Source organism: Protopterus annectens, chromosome 11.part0 (assembly GCF_019279795.1).
Source record: "Protopterus annectens isolate FY-2018-M chromosome 11.part0, PAN1.0, whole genome shotgun sequence".
Classification (NCBI taxonomy): Eukaryota; Metazoa; Chordata; order Ceratodontiformes; family Protopteridae; genus Protopterus; species Protopterus annectens.
The window spans coordinates 1,200,862,291-1,200,877,673 of NC_056745.1; the positions used below are offsets into that span (position 1 = coordinate 1,200,862,291).

Here is a 15,383-nt window from a genome sequence, read left to right on the forward strand (position 1 = left end):
TTTTGCTAATTTCTCGGTCATTTTGAACATGATCTTTAAAGCATTCACATTGCTAGTATTTGCCTTTTAATAACCATTTGCATTAATGCAGTAATGGAAGTGCAGAATGATCAAGGTTTGGTCAGCAATTTATTTCTGTCTTTATTTCAGTAAAAAATGTATTATGAAAGTTATTTTTATATTTTATTTTAATTTACTTTTTTCAGAGACTTAGAAGGTTATCGACTAAGTACCGCTCCGAAAAGATCTATCCGACTTGTGCTGGAGAAAAAGAAGAAAATGTAAAAAAGAACAGATATAAAGATATCTTACCATGTAAGTATACATTTATTCCCTTTGATTACATAATAAACCAGCAAGTGAAAGCTATAAACTTTTTTTCTGTGTTCGCCTTTAATGAAACCATTCGCCCACAGTCAGGCTTCACCCTGTTTGTTCCTGTGTACTGATTGGGGTCAACGTGCAAGCACTCATGAAGTTTTTTTTATGCCTCAGCCTACCAAGAACTATCCAGTTCATCATCGCTTTAATTCTTTCCACAGGATCATCCAGATTAGAATCCCAAAAGAGCCAATGGGGGTTGACTGCCAGTAATTCTGTCACTACCACAGCCCTTTGTACCACCATGAATCCTTGTCCAGCCTCCAGAGTTATGTCGCCATAGGCATTCACATACTTGGGTGGCCAAGGCATTTCTTATAGCCATTCTTCACCCTGGTGGATCGCATGGGCATTGTTTCACTACAGAGCATGCTACACCCTACCCTCGACATGTGCATGCTGTCTCACACACACAAATGAGAATTACCACTACTTGGTCCTGGTCAGTGGCCTTTACCCAAGCTTCCACTTGTACTGGAGCAGCAGCTAACTGGGAGTGTCATGATCCTCTCTCCAGAATGGGCAAGCCAGCATTAACAGCTCAGTCCCACTGCGCAGATGGAATTTTACACATTCTGAAGGAACTAATAGTAAAACAAAACTGTGCTTAAATGTCTGTAAGCATTTTATTTTGCGAGTGACTAATAATGTAGGTCGAATGTAACCCATGATATTTCTGCTTCATAGATTTTGGGATCCTACTCACACCACACTTGTTAATTCATTTTTACTCTACTTATTTCAGTCACTGATTACCTACTTAATACAGGTCAGAGTCATGGGGACAAGGCAGAATTAATCCTAGGTGGAATATCAGTTCATTACATAACACCTTTGGGAAAGTTGGAGAATCACTGGTTCACCTGCAAGATTTATTTTTTATATAAATACTTTGGTTATGATCATGAGAAACTTAAGAGGAAAAGAAGGAATGTGAAGTGGATGCTCAGAACTTTTGGGAGACCGTGTTTCTTAGAAGAACTCTCCCCAGAAGCAGTGATAGAGGGATGGGAGAGAGAATTTGCAGATTGTGAAAGGTACTGTTTTATGAGGAAGTACTTAATGGAAAAGATGGTCAGGAAGTGTATTAACCTTTTTGGGTGGAAAAGGCAGTGCCATATCACTGAGTCATTTAAGCAGGTGTAAGATGGGTAGAGTTGGGAAATTAGAAAAGGGATAGATAAAGGCTGCCAGCAACAGCACATGGACATCCTAGTTTGACCGAAGTTCTCATTTTGAAAGCATTATATGTAAGTGCATTTGTAAACATGAATCTTTGAAACTGTAATAATTCCATCATACTAACATTGTTACCATTATTAATACGTGGCACTTTTCTAAGTTGTTGGCATTGTTATGTTTACTTTTCAAGCTTGTTCTGCATAAAAAGGGCATTGCTAAAGTAAGTTTACATTTGTTTATTAAAACTGGGCTGATAATATATTAGTACACACACAATCATAGGGATCTTTGAAAAGATAGTACAGTGGGCTGTGTTTATATACAGCAAACGAAAGTAATGTAGGCCAGGCCTTCCAGAAATTAATATGCTAATCCCTTTTTGTTTGAACTCAGTGATTTTTTTTTACTTATTTTACCAATTGTATGATTTTTCAAACTGTTTTCAACATTAATTTAAGTAAAATCTTTTTTATGAGGGGTTTTACTACCTTATTTATTACTACACCTTTCAGATTGCTGCACCCAATGGTAAGTGCAATTCACCTAACTCCAGCACGCATACATAGTGAGTTGTCTGAGCATTTGGCATTTCAGTCATTTGTGTATTTATTACACAATTGTCAGTTGTGTAAGTGGTATTACCCACAGAGAACGTGTATTTCAAGTATATTTAAATAGGAGAACTAGTTTTAATGTGATTCACATAATTTGGGGGAAAGTTAAGTTCTGTTATGCTGATTTTTATTTGGAGTTATAGGGACTAATGAATTGTTTGCAAGTGTTAAGTAATTTGAAACCTGTACAACACTACTCCAAAGGATTATATTGTGGTCATATAAATGTTTTTGGTTTCTCTAGTTAGTAAAATGAGATTCTCAAACCCCCAACAAAGATAGAAGCTTTTGTTTATGGCTTTTGCTTTTTTCTGATTTTTGGCAAGTGACTAATGGGTAAATCCAAATGTAGAATCCTTGCTAAAAATATTCAAACATTTGTACTATGTGAATGCTTTCTTAAATGCTTATACCAGTCTCTGTTAATGTTTGCTGATCAAATAGGAAATAGTTCTGACATGGAACGATCTTTTTTGCAGTTGACCATAGTCGAGTCAAACTGACTTTAAAAACTTCTCCTGACGATTCAGACTACATCAATGCAAGTTTTATAAAGGTATGTGCCAAATAATACATTTGTTTACTGATTCTTGAGATTGTGTGGTTGTATTTCTAGAGTTAAGCAGAGCCGCAGGTTAATTCTTTCTGAAAGTTGCCATCTGTACATTTCCAGTTGCCTTCAAAAAACTGTTTTGTACATTAAAAATGTATGTTCGTATTCTTGTCGTATTTATTTATTTTCAAGTCCAGTTTGGTGTAATATGTAGAAAAATGTAATTTGGGAAAAAATAGGCAAATCAGCATGCTTCTTTATTTATTGATGATCTAAGGGTTATAGCCCTTTATAGCTTTTTTATCAACTATTTTTGTATACTTTTTCTCACTTTTTAATGTAGGTTTCAAATAGTCATCTATTAAAATTCACCTTGCTGCTATATCCAACTTTGACCAAGGCTGCATTGATTCCTTCCTTGCTTTTTTTAAATGTTTGTAAAGCTTTTCTGAGAGGTACATTTCAAGTAGACATTTCAGAGATCCTGTTCCTCTATGGTATTTCTGCATCATTTCTGAGGGGATAACACTACCTCCTTTTTGAATCTGCTTCTGGGATTTATTTGAAGTACATTTCTTGGAAGATGCTTTTGCCAGTGACAATATCTTCTGCTGGAAGAATTCTGAATTACAAGCTTTGTGTGTCAAATTTTTTTATTTAGTTTTTCATAGGAATAGACTGTTGTAACCAGAAAAACAAACCACAGTCTAATCAGTATTTCCCAAATATTCTAGCAGGGATGCATACATCTTACATTGCATGAATGTCCACGGACAATTCAGACTCTTTGTGGAAAGAACATTTCCTTTTAAGACAGACGGTCAATTATGTGTGTGTGTTTTTTTTCCCCAAAAATGGGATCCAGAGATTTCAAAGTCACATTATCTGGGTGGATTTCTGACTATGTTGTGTTCTCCTGTGTGAAGTAAGACGTAACTTTGCCTGCTGTGCACTGCAGTTCATTACAAAACAGCAGTGGCTGCATTTCAGGCCCTTTTTAGAAAAGCATCCTTAGATAAGATCTTCAGTTGTTAAAATGCCTTGGTGATCGCTTTTGCAGGGCAGTGTAAACTGGGTGTTTTCTGTTTATCTCCGTCTTTATGAGAAGCTGCAGTAATCTGAGGTATATTTCCATGATGACAGACAGACTTGGGATTCTGTGCTACTGCTTAACAAGGATGCACCACATCAACCCAAATGTGAAGTCCCTTTCCCTCCTGCCCATGGCAGATGTGTTGTGGAAGGTTATTGCTTATTAGGTATTGGTATTGTTTTGCTTCACTTTTGAGCAGCACACCTGGAATCTAGAGAGGAAAATGGACCACAGAGCATATTGTTAAGGGAGAGTGGCTGTCTGCCTAGGAATGGTTTAGAAGTTGAGCTGACTGAAAGCCTGTGGCTTCAGCCTTACTGGTTATCAAGGATGGACCTGCTCCTCCAGATCTGTCATTATGGTAAGTAACTTTTGCCTAAGGCTTTTGAATTTTTAGCATTATTATTATTGTTACTATTATTTTTTTCAGTGTCTCTGCTGCATGTCAGATTAATTTCAGCACAAATATGCTTATTTACTTTTTTCTCTCAAGGGAAATACATAAATTTATGTTGCTTCAATGTCATAAGAATGTATGTTGCTTCAATGTCATAAGAACTCTTAACCATTTATTTGCTATTGAAAGTGATGTCTTACAACACTTCAAGCAGTAGTGCACAAAAAAAAAAAAAAAAAAAAAGAAAGCATTACCAGGAATCATGACTTGGCACTCTGACAATGCCGCTGTTCTAGTATCTTGGCACCTAAAAGCACAACCATACCTCAATTTATACCTGATTATCTAACTTTGTTGTCTGAATAAGTGCAGTAGAAAATGTAAAAAATATAATCAAATTAAAGTTTATACCTAAATATCCAGCTCTATTGCCTCAGTGTTACTAGAAAATGTAAAACTGTTTCAGAGAAGTGTCTGCAATAGGCCTCCATGGCCGTTGGAAAGTTTAAAGTTGCATTTTATTGTTTCCATTAAGTGTGAGTGTGTGTGTTCTCTTTGTGGTAGTGGAAAGTAGCCAGAGCGTGTTTATTTGGGAGTTGTATCAAAAGAAAAAATAAGTATATCTCCAGGAGAAAATATGTATATACATTTCTAACTTGCCATGACTTGATGTTGAGCTGTGTTTAAATCTTGCACTTTTTTGGCTCCTCACATCTGACCATCAGCTACTCCCAGGTCTTCTCATCCACAGAGGCTACCAAACCTGACTTGGCCTCTATTTTCAAGGCCCAAGGCACCTGAAGCAACATCATACTTTTGTCAAGGAGTGTTTTCTTCTATATAACTGCCTCCAGCCTGTCCAGTAAGGTAGGGTGGATGAGTTATGCAGTCGGACTCAGCATCTCTGTAACCATCAATTCTGCAAGGGACTGTTGACATCAGGACTGCCTTGTCCATCCAGAGGCAGCACACATGCACCATTTTCCCGATCTCCACAAGGGAAATTAATAGTGGTAATGTAGTCTGAGTGCACACACCTGCCCCAACAGGATAGGCATGCCCAACCTCTCTGCCTGTGCCATGAAGTGCCTGCCTACTTAAAGCCGGTTCATGTACTGTAGTTGGGGCTTTAGCCTCTATGCCACTGGTGCAGGTGCATTTAAGCCCTTGTGGGCAGAATTGCAGTCTTGTGTGCATTTTGGACCTGAGCGTCCTATTGTTAATTGTGTTATAAATTTTCCTTTGAGATTTTTTTTTTTTATATGGCCTTTTTATAGGTAGTACCACACAGGCATTCTTAATCCTTTTACTATTACAGTTGCCAGATATAATATTTTTCGCTGTGTGTGTGTGGGGGGGTGCTGACATCTTTTTCAGGAGGCAGGGTGATATTAATTTCCAAAACATATATGCAATGTTATAATTATATCAGAAGTAAAAAAAAAACATGCATTTCACCAGAGAAGGCAGCATTTGTTTTTGCTGTGTTGCATGTAGGATAAGGCCTAAACTCTGGGGTTGATATGCTGTACAGTCCTTGAGGGGAAAATGATGGTTCTTATTGTATTCTGCACCTGAGTATCCCATTGTAATTCTGTTACTTCTGTTGTGAACTGTGATAAGAAAAATTATGCATAGCATCAAACACCAGTCCCAAATGCAGTGGTTTAGAAAACCTTTAATACAGTCATCACTATACCCAGTCGATATTGAGGGGGCTGTATTATTTATCAGGAGGTGAGATGGAGCCCAGGCCAAAATATAGGTGCAATACACAGTAAGTGCATTTACATCAGAAGTAAAAGATTTATATATTTCTCCAGAAAGGAATTTTTTCACTTTAAACATGTTTTCTCTAAAGTTTCAATAGTTTTGAAGCAGTTAAAATGGTGGGGCCAGATTCAGAGTTAAGCTGTTCTAAAATGTGTAAGGGTAGAGTAGCAGTGTTGGGTGCAGTTTATACCAGAGCACTGTATTGGTTTTACTTCAGTGTCACAATGAAATCTCAAAGGGGTCTTGACCTATGGTCTTTAACAGATAAGTACCAAATACAGATATTCATAGACCTTTATTGTTATCTGACATTTTGCATTGTACTCATCTCCACTGAGGATCTTATTAATATTTTACAGAATTAAATAATTGTATAGAATTTATCTTTATTGAGATATCATTGTCTCATATATAAAAGTCCCATGTATTTGAACATAAAATTTAAGTAGTAAAGTGTTGTGTCATGCTTTGGTTTATAACAATGACAATGGTGTGGTCAGTTTCAGCACTGAGGTGCAGTGACGCTTCCTAAGGGTAGAATAGCAGTCTTGCATGCATTTTGTAGCTGAACCAAGTACTGCCCTTCAAATGTCTCATAATGAAATCTTGAGGAGGGACTGACACATGGTCTTTTATACAAAAAAGACACCAAATTTAGGAGCTTATAGGCTTTTGTTACCATAGTCTGACAATTTGAGTTGTACTTAGTTTTTATCAGGGTCTTGTATTTTACTTTTTATGAATGTAGAAATCATATTTACTAAGTTGTCATTTTAACAGAAGTAAACATCCTTTAAATTGCTCCTGAATATGATTTTTTTCTGTGAAATCCACTGCCCCCCTCCAATTTAGACTTTTATACTGCAGATAAAGTTGTGTATGTATTTTTTACCTGGAATCATCAGCTAATTAAATTCTGGTGCAGAGGATCATTGTATCATTTGAGAAATTCTTTTGGAGATATGATCCATTATTGGTAGATATCACCAATAGTGCCATGTAGTCATTTGGCCACTCTGTGCTTTGCAGTTATGTTGCTCAGGCTGATACACTGTTATGATTCAGATAGATGATGAGTTTATTTGCTTTAAGAAAATCTGAAATATCTGTTTTTGTTACAGTAAAATATACATTTTCGAAAACACATTGTTCAACAGACAACAAATCCAAAAATTGCAGTAGCATATTTTAACAGTGATAAACCTAATACATGTTAACAGTTGTTTTCATCATCCACATTAACATCATAATTGTTAATACAATAGCATGTGTTTGCATACTGACAGTCATGTTATCACTGCACTTCACACACACTTGCCTTCAGTTTTGAGTATAACCGCATTCTTTTTGTTTCAGCGGTGCCTTCTTTCATTAAAACATTCTATTTCCATGGTTTCATGGCATTTAACCAAGCTTGCCGTATTACTGTATTATTACAGATGAATACAAGTACCTATCAAAAACTAAACCTTCATTATCTTTTCCATTTTTTTACTAGGATGAAATCTGGATATATCTTATGGCTTTTAAATCTTTATCCAGCACACCATCTTTCTGACAGAAAATCTCCCTTGCATACCTCACTGACCCATATGTGCGTATCATTCCCACTTTACCTTTGTTCTGTTTACTGTTCTGTTTCTTCTTTAAAATGTGTCATTTTAAACCTTTCTCTATAAAATCACTCTGTCAACAGTATAAGCTATATTACTGTGTGACATTGTCATGTGGAGCCCCAACCTATGCTTTTCTACATTACTTCCCTGTTTTAGAGTATATTCAATTCATACATTCAGGTCTTTGTCAGACAGGCCTTTAGTTTGTAGTATAATTTCTGTATTCTTAATTCAGTATTCCGCTCAGATGGTGTCAAAAGTTAGTTACCAGACGTTTATATTCTCCATGCTGTCATTCATTTTCACTTTCTGTCGAGATGCATTCCCACCAGTCTATAGCATGCCCTTGTTTTGAGCAGAATGTGCTGTCATGCACCGATTAGATTGCCTGACAAGGGACAAAATAAAGCCATCTACTTATCCATCATCTAAAATTCTTTACCAGTCCAGATCCTGTTTCAGCCACATCACCTTAAACACCTACCTATCTGAACAGTAAACACATGGACACAAAATGCTCACATTCTTCAGTCCTTCAGTTTTCTGTTTTATCTCCATCAACCTTATTACCATGAGTCTGTAAACCAGATCACCATGGCCTATTATCTTTTTGCACTGTAGAAGTCAACTCTCAGATTATTCCATATAATAGATATATTTGGTGCCCCCACCAGGACCATAGGTTCATAGGTAGGTACTAGTCTATTGGCCCTAGGGCCTATATAAGCCTAGCCAAAAAGGTACCCTGGCTTTCGCCACCCAAGAAAATTATTTTCCTGTGCTACTGTTGAGCAGAGCCACAGAAGTGATCCCAGGGGTGAATTTCCTATTTCCCATCCAGTCATCAAGATTTTTCTTGAAGAGTGCTAATGAGGAGCTTTGTTTGATATAGATATGTAGTTTGTTCCAGAGTATGGGAAGTCTCTGGGACAGGAATCTATCCCTCCAGCATGTTCTGTTTATTGTGGTGACAAGGTTTAGGTCCCTAGAGTGTGTAGCTCGGAGGGATTGGAATCTCTTTAAGTGGAGTATGTCCAACAGTTCTGGGTTTGACATAGCTTTGTATGTAAGGCAGAGATCACCTCTGAGTAGGCGATATGCGATGGAGTAAAGATGGAGATTTTTGAGACTGTCTGCATAGGGCATCTGTTTGAGGCCGGTAATCCTCTTTGTGAGGTATTTCTGCGGTCTTTGCAGTTGTTGTAGATGTCTTGTGAGGTACATACCAAGAGGGGTATTGTACTCTATAATGGGTCTAATGAGTGATGCGTAGAGGGGAACAATGACCTCTTTTTTCCTGGATGAGAAACCTTTTGTGATGAGGTGAGCCACGTAGAAGGATTTCCTGACTACTGTGGCGATGTGATTATCAAGGGAGAGACTACTGTCCACCTGTGTCCCAAGGTCTCTTATCACACTTTCGGTGTTAAGTTTACTACCGCCTATATGGTAGTTCATGGGTACAGAGTTTTTACCAAAGGGGATGACAATGCACTTTTTGGCATTGAGCTTGAGGCCATGGCTTTAACACCAGGCATCTGTCTCAGTGAGGCCCTTTTGTAGGATGTCCACATCATTACCATCTAGTAGAAAGAAGAATATGCACTTCTCTTTTCTTGTTCTTCTTATTTTTCTTTATTAGACTTGCTTCCCATATTTTTGTCAAAACTGCTGTTTTCCATATCATCCACATTGCTTATTTCTGTCCTGCCATTTAGTTTTCTTCTTGCATATTATTATACTAACACTAATTCTTATATTTTAGGACTGATAATAGGTCAGTTCTCTAAGCAAATTTGATACTATTCTTATGGCAAACTCTACTAACCTAACCATACATTATTTTATTTAACATAATTTGTAGTTTCAGGTAACATAATCTGTCCTCATTTGGTTTGTCATTTTAGCTCAGACTCCTTGATATTGAGTAAGGCATTTCAGCTTTGTCTTAATTATGTCATCAGCCTTTAATATTATCATGATACCCAGTAGTAATATTTTGATCCTTCGAAACTGACAGGTAAAGAAGTATTATGAGCTTAATGCTTACATTGTCAAACTTCCCAATATATAGAAAGAGAAGGGAAGTTATCATGACATGCATATAGTTTTATAGTTTCATAGTATAGTATTAGGCTATCTGCCCTGGGGCATTTGTAAGCCTAGCCATAGTGATGTGGCTTTTGCCACCCCATGAAATGGTACAAAAAATGTACAGAATAAATTTAGAATACTGTGCCTCTGTCTAGTAGTGACACAATGAAGGTCCCCTTATATAATAGAATTAGTTTACTGTGCCCCTGTCTAGCAGTGACACAGATGTGACCCCTGGGGTAAACTTACGATCTCCCATCCACTCATCAAGATTTCTCTTGAAGAGAGTCAGTGAGGGCTCTGCCTAATCTGAACTGGGATCTTGTTCCAAAGCATGGGAAGCCTCTGGGTTATGAATCTATCCCTCCAGCATGTCCTATTCATACTTGTGCCAAGGTTTAAGTCTTTAGCTCTCGTGGTCCTGATGGATTTGGATTGTTTGAGGTGGAGCATGTCCATCAGATCCTGATTGGACATGGCCTTGTACGTCAGGCAGAGATCACCTCTGAGCAGGCGGTATGCTACTGAATAGAGCTGAAGTTTCTTTAGTCTGGCAGAATAAGACATATGTTGGAGACCCTTGATCCTCTTGGTGAGGTACTTTTGTGGTCTTTCCAGCTGTTGCAAATGCCGGGTGAGGTACATACCAAATGGGGCATTGTACTCAATCATGGGTCTGATGAGGGAGGAATATAGGGGTACAATGACATCCTTGGATCTGGATGTGAATCCCTTCATGATGAGGTGTGCAAGGTAGAATGTTTTTCTAATCACTTTGGCAACGTGGGTGTCAAATGAGAGGTCGCTGTCGACTTGGGTCCCTAGGTCTCTGACTTACTTTTTCCGTACTCAGTGGGTTGCTGTCTATGTGATAATTTGTGGGTACTTTGTTTTTCCCAAAGGGGATGACTATACATTTTTTGGCATTTAGTTTAAGGCCGTGACTCCGGCACCAGTTGTCCGTTTCTGTGAGGCCTTTTTGTAGGATGTATGTGTCCGCTGGTGTATCGACTATGGCGCCTAGTTTGCAGTCATCTGCAAACTTTGTCAGCCACAGCCCTCCCATGTTTGCTTTAACATCTGAGAAGTAAATGCCGAACAAGAGGGGTCCCAGGACAGATCCCTGTGGGACACCACTTGTGACTGGCTTTGAGTCTGACATTGCTCCAGCGATTTTAACTTTATGGGTTCTGTCCTTTAGCCAGTTTGCAACCCATCTAGTGACATAAGGGTTTACGTTTAAGCTGTTGAGCTTTTCTATAATGCCTGAGTGGGGTATTGTGTCGAAGGCCTTAGCCAAGTCCAGGTATGCTGTATGGACTGCTTTGCCCTCATCAATGGCTCTAGTGACTGTTTTGAAAAAGTCAACCAGGTTCAAAAGGCAGGATCTGCCCTTTACAAAGCCGAACTGGGTGGGGTCAAGTGTCTGTAGGTCCCCTTTGTCTCTGTTTATGAGTTCCATAATGATTCTTTCCATAGCTTTGCAGACCAGGCTGGTTAAGCTTATGGGGTGGTAGTTTCCAGGGTCTGTAGAGGCACCCCCCTTGTGGAGTGGGACCACTGTTGCTGTACACCAGTGTTCAGGTACATATCCCGTTGTAAGGCTAAGGTTAAATAGCATTTTTATGTGTGGGTTTAGCTCCTCTTGGAGTTCACATAACACGCAACCCGGGATACCGTCCGGTCCCATTGATGCTGTGTTCTTAGCTTTGTTTAGGGCGGTTCTCACTTGGACATCTGAGATGACAGGGAGATTACATTCAGCTGGGATAAGTATTTCTTCTTTTGGGGGTGAGGGAGGGGAGAAATTTGCAGTGAACCTTTCAGCCAGAATGTTGGCAATATCTGTGGGTTCAGTGTATTTTTTGTTGTTGTGAACCAACTCTGAGCATATCTGAGGGTTTCCGCCCAGATTTCTAACATAGCTGAAGAAGGCTTTGTGGTTATCTTTAGTGTCCTTAGTGATTTTTCTCTCAAAGTTGGCCTTGGATGTTTTTATGAGAGAACGTAGTTTTCTGCTAATGTTGATCAGAGATGTCTTCCCTTCATGGGATTTTGCTCTGATGTGCAGTAGCTTCCTTCTTTTGTTATGCAATTTGTTTATGGCTGAGGTCCACCAGACAGGACACTTGCCTTTGGTGGAGAGAGACTTAGATTTATTTGGGATTGCATGATCCATGCATTCTTGGAGATGTCCATAGAAAGCATTTGTGAAGGATTCGGCATTGTGGGATGTGGTATCCACTGGCACAGTGGGCTTAAAGGATACCATCTCAGTCTTAAGAAGAGTGAAGTCTGCTTTTGAGAAGTTTTTCACTGTGGTCTTTTGTGCTGGGGGTGGAGGTGGGATATGTATATCCAGGGTGATTAGTTTGTGGTCAGATCTCACTAGTGAGGGGTATACTTCCGGTGTGGAGCATTTTGTCCCCATGTTTGTGATGATCAGGTCTAGTATATTATCTCCCCTAGTGGGAGAGGTGACTAGTTGTTCCAGTGCATTTGAATTTATGAATTCCAGGAACCTTTGGGCTAGGGTATTAGGGCTAGAATAATGTACCCAATCTATGTTTGGGTAGTTGAAGTCTCCCAGTATGATGGCATTTTGTGATACATTCATATCCTCCAATGTCTTCAGGAAGGCTGAGTGGGGTTCTTGAGATTGGGAGGGTGGTCTGTAACATGCTACCAGTTGTATAGCAGTTTTGCCTATGGTTAGTTGGACCTGTATAGTCTCTGATGCTTCATGTCTTGCTACTAACCTGGAGGTGTGGGTGTCCTTGATGAATATGGACACTCCCCTCCTTTGTGGTTCGCCGGGTTTTGGGGCCGAAAAGCATGATACAAGGTATAGCCTGGTAGCGCTGGGGTGCTCTCAGGAGCCTTGAACCAGGTTTCAGTTACTACACAGACGTCGATGTTCTCCATGCTGAGAGGTGCATCAAGTGCCTGCATCTTGAGATTTAGACTTCTGGCATTGAGCAGCATTACCCTTAGTTTTTTCCATTTTGTTTTCTAAGGAGGTGGGTTTGTCTTTTGAGCCTTGCCTAAAAAAGGCACTATGGGGGTGGCAAGAGCCTTAGCCAATATCCGGAAGCCCAGTGGTGACAGGTGTAAGCCATCCCTTGCGAAGCAGCGTGGCTTGTCCAACATGTCATCCCAGGCAGACAGACATTGGATCCCCTTAGAATGATACCAGTACTTGAGCCAATTATTAAAGCTGATCATCTTGTCTTTGTATTGTAGTATCATTCTTGGTGAGAGCAAGATGCTGCTCAGGGTCAGGGTCATACCAGCCTGGGCTACATAATCGGAGAGCTCCTCTATGTCTCTTCATGTAGTCCAGGGAGGTACGTCTCAGGTCATTCACACCAGCATGGACAATGACGGAGTCATATTTGTACTTGCTTTGGAGTGACTTGAGTGCGTGTGTTATGTGGCGGATCCTAGCTCCCAATAGACAGCTCACAGTCACCCTCTCCTTTTTCAGCCTGGTCAGCGGGACATCAGTGTGTCTGACTATAGAGTCACCTATTACTAGTGTATCAGGCATGGTGTTTGGCCTTAAGGGCTGTGATTGGTTGACTCACTGATTTATTGAAGTATGTGTTGCATGTATTTTGTTTTGAGGTGGTGGATATTTGGATGTCTGCTTTGGGAGCCTCTGTTGTTTTGGTAAGTTTTTTATTAGAGCCTCCGAGTATGTCTTTGTGTTTTTATGTGTTTGGTTTGCAGTTGTGGTAGGTCTATGTGGGACTGGGATTGTTGTGTGTGTGGTTACCACCTCCTCCTGTCTGGTCATGCCAGCCCTGAGTTGAGAGAGTTCAGCCTCCAGTTTGGCTATATAGTTGCATCTCTCACATGTATTTGTGTTTGTTGGGAGGAGGAGAGGGTTGTCTGTGTACATGAGACAATTGTAGCATTGTCTCAAGATACCCAGATTGACTAGCTGAACTGGAGAGGATGCCAGTAATCTACCACTCGACATGCTAGAACAGTATAAGGGAGTGCTGTACCTTTAAGGGAAGTGGATATTCACAGGGGTGGTAAGTAGATGTAGTGCTTTACTTAGTACGAGAGTGCTTACTTAGTAGAGAAGTATTGAGAACAAGTGCTAGGCTTATAATATAGTGAGTAGTCTGATTATACTAAGAGTAGAGCTTCCTTAAGGGAAAATCTGAAGAGCAGACCTGGCGGAGCCAGAAGAAGTTTAACCGGCACTGCGCTATGCGCACAACCGCGCAAAGCTGTGCAAACGCAGATTTTAAACAGTGAACTACAAAAGAGCTAGAAATGGTCCAAAACAACCAATTACTACAGCTTCTTGTGCTGAGGTCACTTCCTACAAGGACAGGTAGGCTGCTCAAGGCTCCCCACTCCCACTGGTGAGCAAAAAACTTCCCTCTATCCAAGTAAGGTAATGGACAACACAGGAACTACACCACAGCCCAGAATACAGCAATGCCTGTAAACTGGTCTAAACTAGTCTATGAGAGGTGGGAAAACAAGGATTATTTTTTTTGTTTTTTTGATAGAAACACACAGAAAATGCAGAAACAGTGATAAATCAGTTACACAGGCTAGCACACTTTAGTGGGCAGCCTCAACAGTTAAATTAAACAAACAAACAAACTTTCGATCAAATTCGATTAAAATGTAACTTTAAGTGCAGATTTTAAAATAATGCAGCAAACAGTTAAAAAACAGTTCAAGCTAGTTCAGGGTAAGCTACAGAAGCTATTCCAAGTGAAAAAAAAGCAAAGATACTTAAAATACAGAAAGTAGTCGCTTTTCTGAGTTCCCTGTTGCTAGGACCACTCTGCAGGACCACGAGGAGCTTGTCTGAGCAGTATAGCCCTAAATACAAATCTTAATATTTGAAAGCATCAGAAAAATGCCTCAAATCCAAGGGCATTAATAACCTAAACAAAAAAAAACATTATTTGTTTTGTTCTGCTAGTTACATTACTTGTTTTTGTTCTACTAGTTATCACTTATAATACTTTGTACACATTTGTAATGTCAAACAACAAAGTCGGTCTTCGGATGATTTGCTGTTCCAGTCCATTACTCATAGTACTTAAACATTTAAAGAAAAACCACTCATATTCTTTCTTATTACCAATCCAGCAGTCACAGTTAACACAATTTATATTTTTATCCTGTAGTGCTGGCAGTTAATACATTGTTAGTTTCTTTATACTGCCTTTTTTGAGCCTCTCAATATACAGAGAAAATGGGTTACTTTTAGCATTTGCATGAAATAACACTGGCATTTAAATTGCAATTTCAGGAGAAATGTCAGGCCTAAAAACTATTCTAAAGCTAAACAAGTACTTGGGTGTTTAGAACAGACCTTGGCTGTCTTTATCAGCTTAAAAAACAACATGGGTTTAATTTATACATTTTACAAGTTATTCAGGTAACAGGTAACATTTACAAACTTGACGAGTTCTGCAAATGGATCCACATAATTTGTTTTGTTAAGCAAAACATTCTCTTTCTCTCCCCCCTCTCTAGTTTGTTTGCCTTTCTGTCTCTACTCCTTGATAAGTAGTGGTATTTCACCTTTGTTTTTATATATCAACTTTTACTTTCATGCTAGAGACCATAAGTAACACTTGATCCTTTATATTTTTATTCTTTAAAATTAATTCCTGAAGAAGCATTATAAACATTTTAT

At 39.1% G+C, this 15,383-nt stretch overlaps 1 protein-coding gene across 1 annotated transcript in view; it reads left to right on the plus strand.

Moving 5' to 3' along the window:
• The window catches only part of PTPN12 (protein tyrosine phosphatase non-receptor type 12), a 3,019,581-nt gene that overhangs the window by 243,982 nt on the left and 2,760,216 nt on the right, over positions 1 to 15,383 (plus strand). Inside the window, exons 2-3 of the mRNA XM_044088562.1 lie at positions 207 to 315; positions 2,657 to 2,733. Coding sequence (XP_043944497.1) covers positions 207 to 315; positions 2,657 to 2,733 — 186 coding nt within the window. The remainder of the gene's footprint in view (positions 1 to 206; positions 316 to 2,656; positions 2,734 to 15,383) is intronic.